This window comes from Gracilinanus agilis, chromosome 3 (genome assembly GCF_016433145.1).
Source record: "Gracilinanus agilis isolate LMUSP501 chromosome 3, AgileGrace, whole genome shotgun sequence".
Classification (NCBI taxonomy): Eukaryota; Metazoa; Chordata; class Mammalia; order Didelphimorphia; family Didelphidae; genus Gracilinanus; species Gracilinanus agilis.
Window position 1 is genome coordinate 40,039,879 of NC_058132.1, and position 2,518 is coordinate 40,042,396.

At 49.3% G+C, this 2,518-nt stretch overlaps 1 protein-coding gene across 1 annotated transcript in view; it reads right to left on the bottom strand.

Moving 5' to 3' along the window:
* Positions 1-812: 812 nt before the first annotated feature.
* The window catches only part of GPR153 (G protein-coupled receptor 153), a 20,370-nt gene continuing 18,664 nt past the window's right edge, over positions 813-2,518 (bottom strand). Inside the window, exon 5 of the mRNA XM_044668658.1 lies at positions 813-1,604. Within this exon, the coding sequence (XP_044524593.1) occupies positions 813-1,604 (792 nt within the window). The remainder of the gene's footprint in view (positions 1,605-2,518) is intronic.

The following is a 2,518-nucleotide window of genomic DNA, read 5'->3' on the forward strand; positions in this document are numbered from 1 at the left end:
GCAGCCTGGAGATTTTCAATTCTCCCTAGCTTGGCTATCCCATTTTTTTGCCCTACTGCCCCATTCTGCACACATAAAAGACATGAATCCTCACCACAGCCCTGAGAGTTAAGTAGTATCCCCTATTCTTCACAGATGGGGAAACTGAGGCAGAACAGGCCTGAGGCATGTGAGGAGGGAAACAGATATGGGCTTTTGCATGGCCCTGTGCTTTTAGAGATCTCAGAGAGGCTCTTTTCTTTCCTTCCACAGCCCCAAGGAGTTAGTATAAAGGGATGGGGTGAGGGGAGCTACAGTTGATTATGGGTCACAGTGGAAAATGGATAGTGTGAAGGAAGGGAGGGGGAGTTGAAGGAAAAGGGAAAGGAAGAGGGAAGGAGGAAGGAAGAGAAGATCTAGTGTTCTTGTTTCCAATGTGGGATTCTCAGGCTGCAGTGACATGGTCTCCCACCCCAGCTGATCTTTCTCTCTTCCCTCTTGCAGATCTGAACTCAGTCTGCACCTAGCAGAGGCCCTGCCTTCTGCCCTTGGTTCCCGGCCTCCAGGAATTGGTGGTTTCTCCATCTCCAGCTGGAGCCACCAGCTCCAATTTTAGCTTAGCTGGGCTTCTTGGTGAGGGAGAGGGAAGGAGATGAGAGATTGATTCTTTGGTGTTTTTACTCAGCTCCGACTACCCCAAGGCCAAGGCCCATGCAACAGCAGAAGAGAAGTCAACAGCTGGTTACCCTTTCTCACCCTTAGTCCCTGGTGAGGGAACCTGGGGGTAGGAACCAGACATTCTGTGGTGGGGAGCACCGCTCCTCCCCCATCCACTAGGAGGCTGAGCCCAAGGAGTCAGAGTGTAAGGTAATGTACCCCGAGGACTCGGAGGGAGAGCTCAGGAAGCTGCTGTTGCTGCCTTTGCCCCCCACTGGCCGCAAGCTCTCAGAGTCCCCCCAGGAAGCACTCAAATTTGTCCGAAACCTTGCGGAGTCTGCGTCCAAGCCAGTCCGGTGGGTGCCTGGGGAAGGGGGGCGCTCTTCACATGCAGGGGCCTCGCAAAGCTCAATGTGGATAGAACCTTGGTGATGTCTGCTGCCCACAGGGAAGAAGCCTGGGGATTGGTGGTCCCTGGCCTGGAAGGGTCCTGGCAGCGCCAAGAGGCAGCCCCGACCCTGGCCAGAGAACCGGCGCAAGGCCTGTGGCTCCTTTTCAAAGTCTGTCAAGGTGAAGCGGGGGGAAGGACAGCCAAAGGTGTCAGGAAGCACAGAGGCAGATGCAGAGCGGGCTGGGCTGCGGAGAGGGCTGGCCAGAGGGGACTCATCGATGAAGCTCACCACCTCCTCCCGGCTAAAGCAGGCCAGGTCCTGGCCACAGATCTCGTCCCGGGGGAAGTGGCGCAGGGACAGGAGACTCTCTGCTGACCGCCGGCGCTTGCGGTAAGGGGCGACTTCTTCTGGAAAGGCCAACAGGCTGCCTCGACGACGGTCAGATGGGGAGGGCAACACCAGCTGGGCCAGAGTGGCCATATCTTCACTTGAGCCCCAGCGATGCAGATAAGCAGGCAAGGGCACTGTGGGCCACATGTCTGTCTCATCATGGGAGTACCGCCTGGTGGGAGGAACCTAGGGACAGGGCACAGTAAGAGACGTGATGTAGCCCCCCGGACCGGCACTGCTCTCTCCCGCCCTCCCTCTCTCTAACCTTCCTGTTTCTGTCTTTGTCTCTCTGTCTCTCTGACTCTAACTCCAATCTTCCTATCCACTAATTACCTATCCATCTAATATGTCTATCAATATCTCTAATCCATTTTTCTCTTGGTTTCTCTCTCTATATACATACATAAAATCCTTCTATCTCTAATCCATCCATCCACCTATCCATTTATTGCTCTATTTTACCCAACCATGTCTATCAATGTCTCTCTAATCCACCTCTCTCTATTTAATCTATCTATTCATATAGCTAATCTATGCATCTATGTCTAGTGATATCTCTCTAATCCATCTACATTTTTCTCTATATATCTATTTCATCCATCCATCCACCTCTATCTAATCAATCTATCCACATCTAACAATATCTTTCTAATCTATCCATCTCTATATATTTCTATCTATTTACCTATCATCTATCTATCCATCTATCTATCTCTCCATCCATCCACCCTTCCATCTATCTATCTATCAATTTATCTATCCATCTATCTATCTATGCATCCATCCTTCCATCTGTTTATCTATCTATGCATCCATCCTTCCATCTGTTTATCTATCCATCCATCTATCTATCTATCTATCTATCTATCTATCTATCTATCTATCTATCTATCTGTCTGTCTGTCTGTCTGTCTATCCATCCATCCATCCTTCTATCTATCCACCTATCCATCTATCTATCTATCTATCTATCTATCTATCTATCTATCTATCCATACATCCTTCCATCTCTGTCTGTCTGTCTGTCTATCCATTCTTCTATCTATCTATCTATCTATCTATCTATCTATCTATCTATCATACTATCTATCTTTCTATCC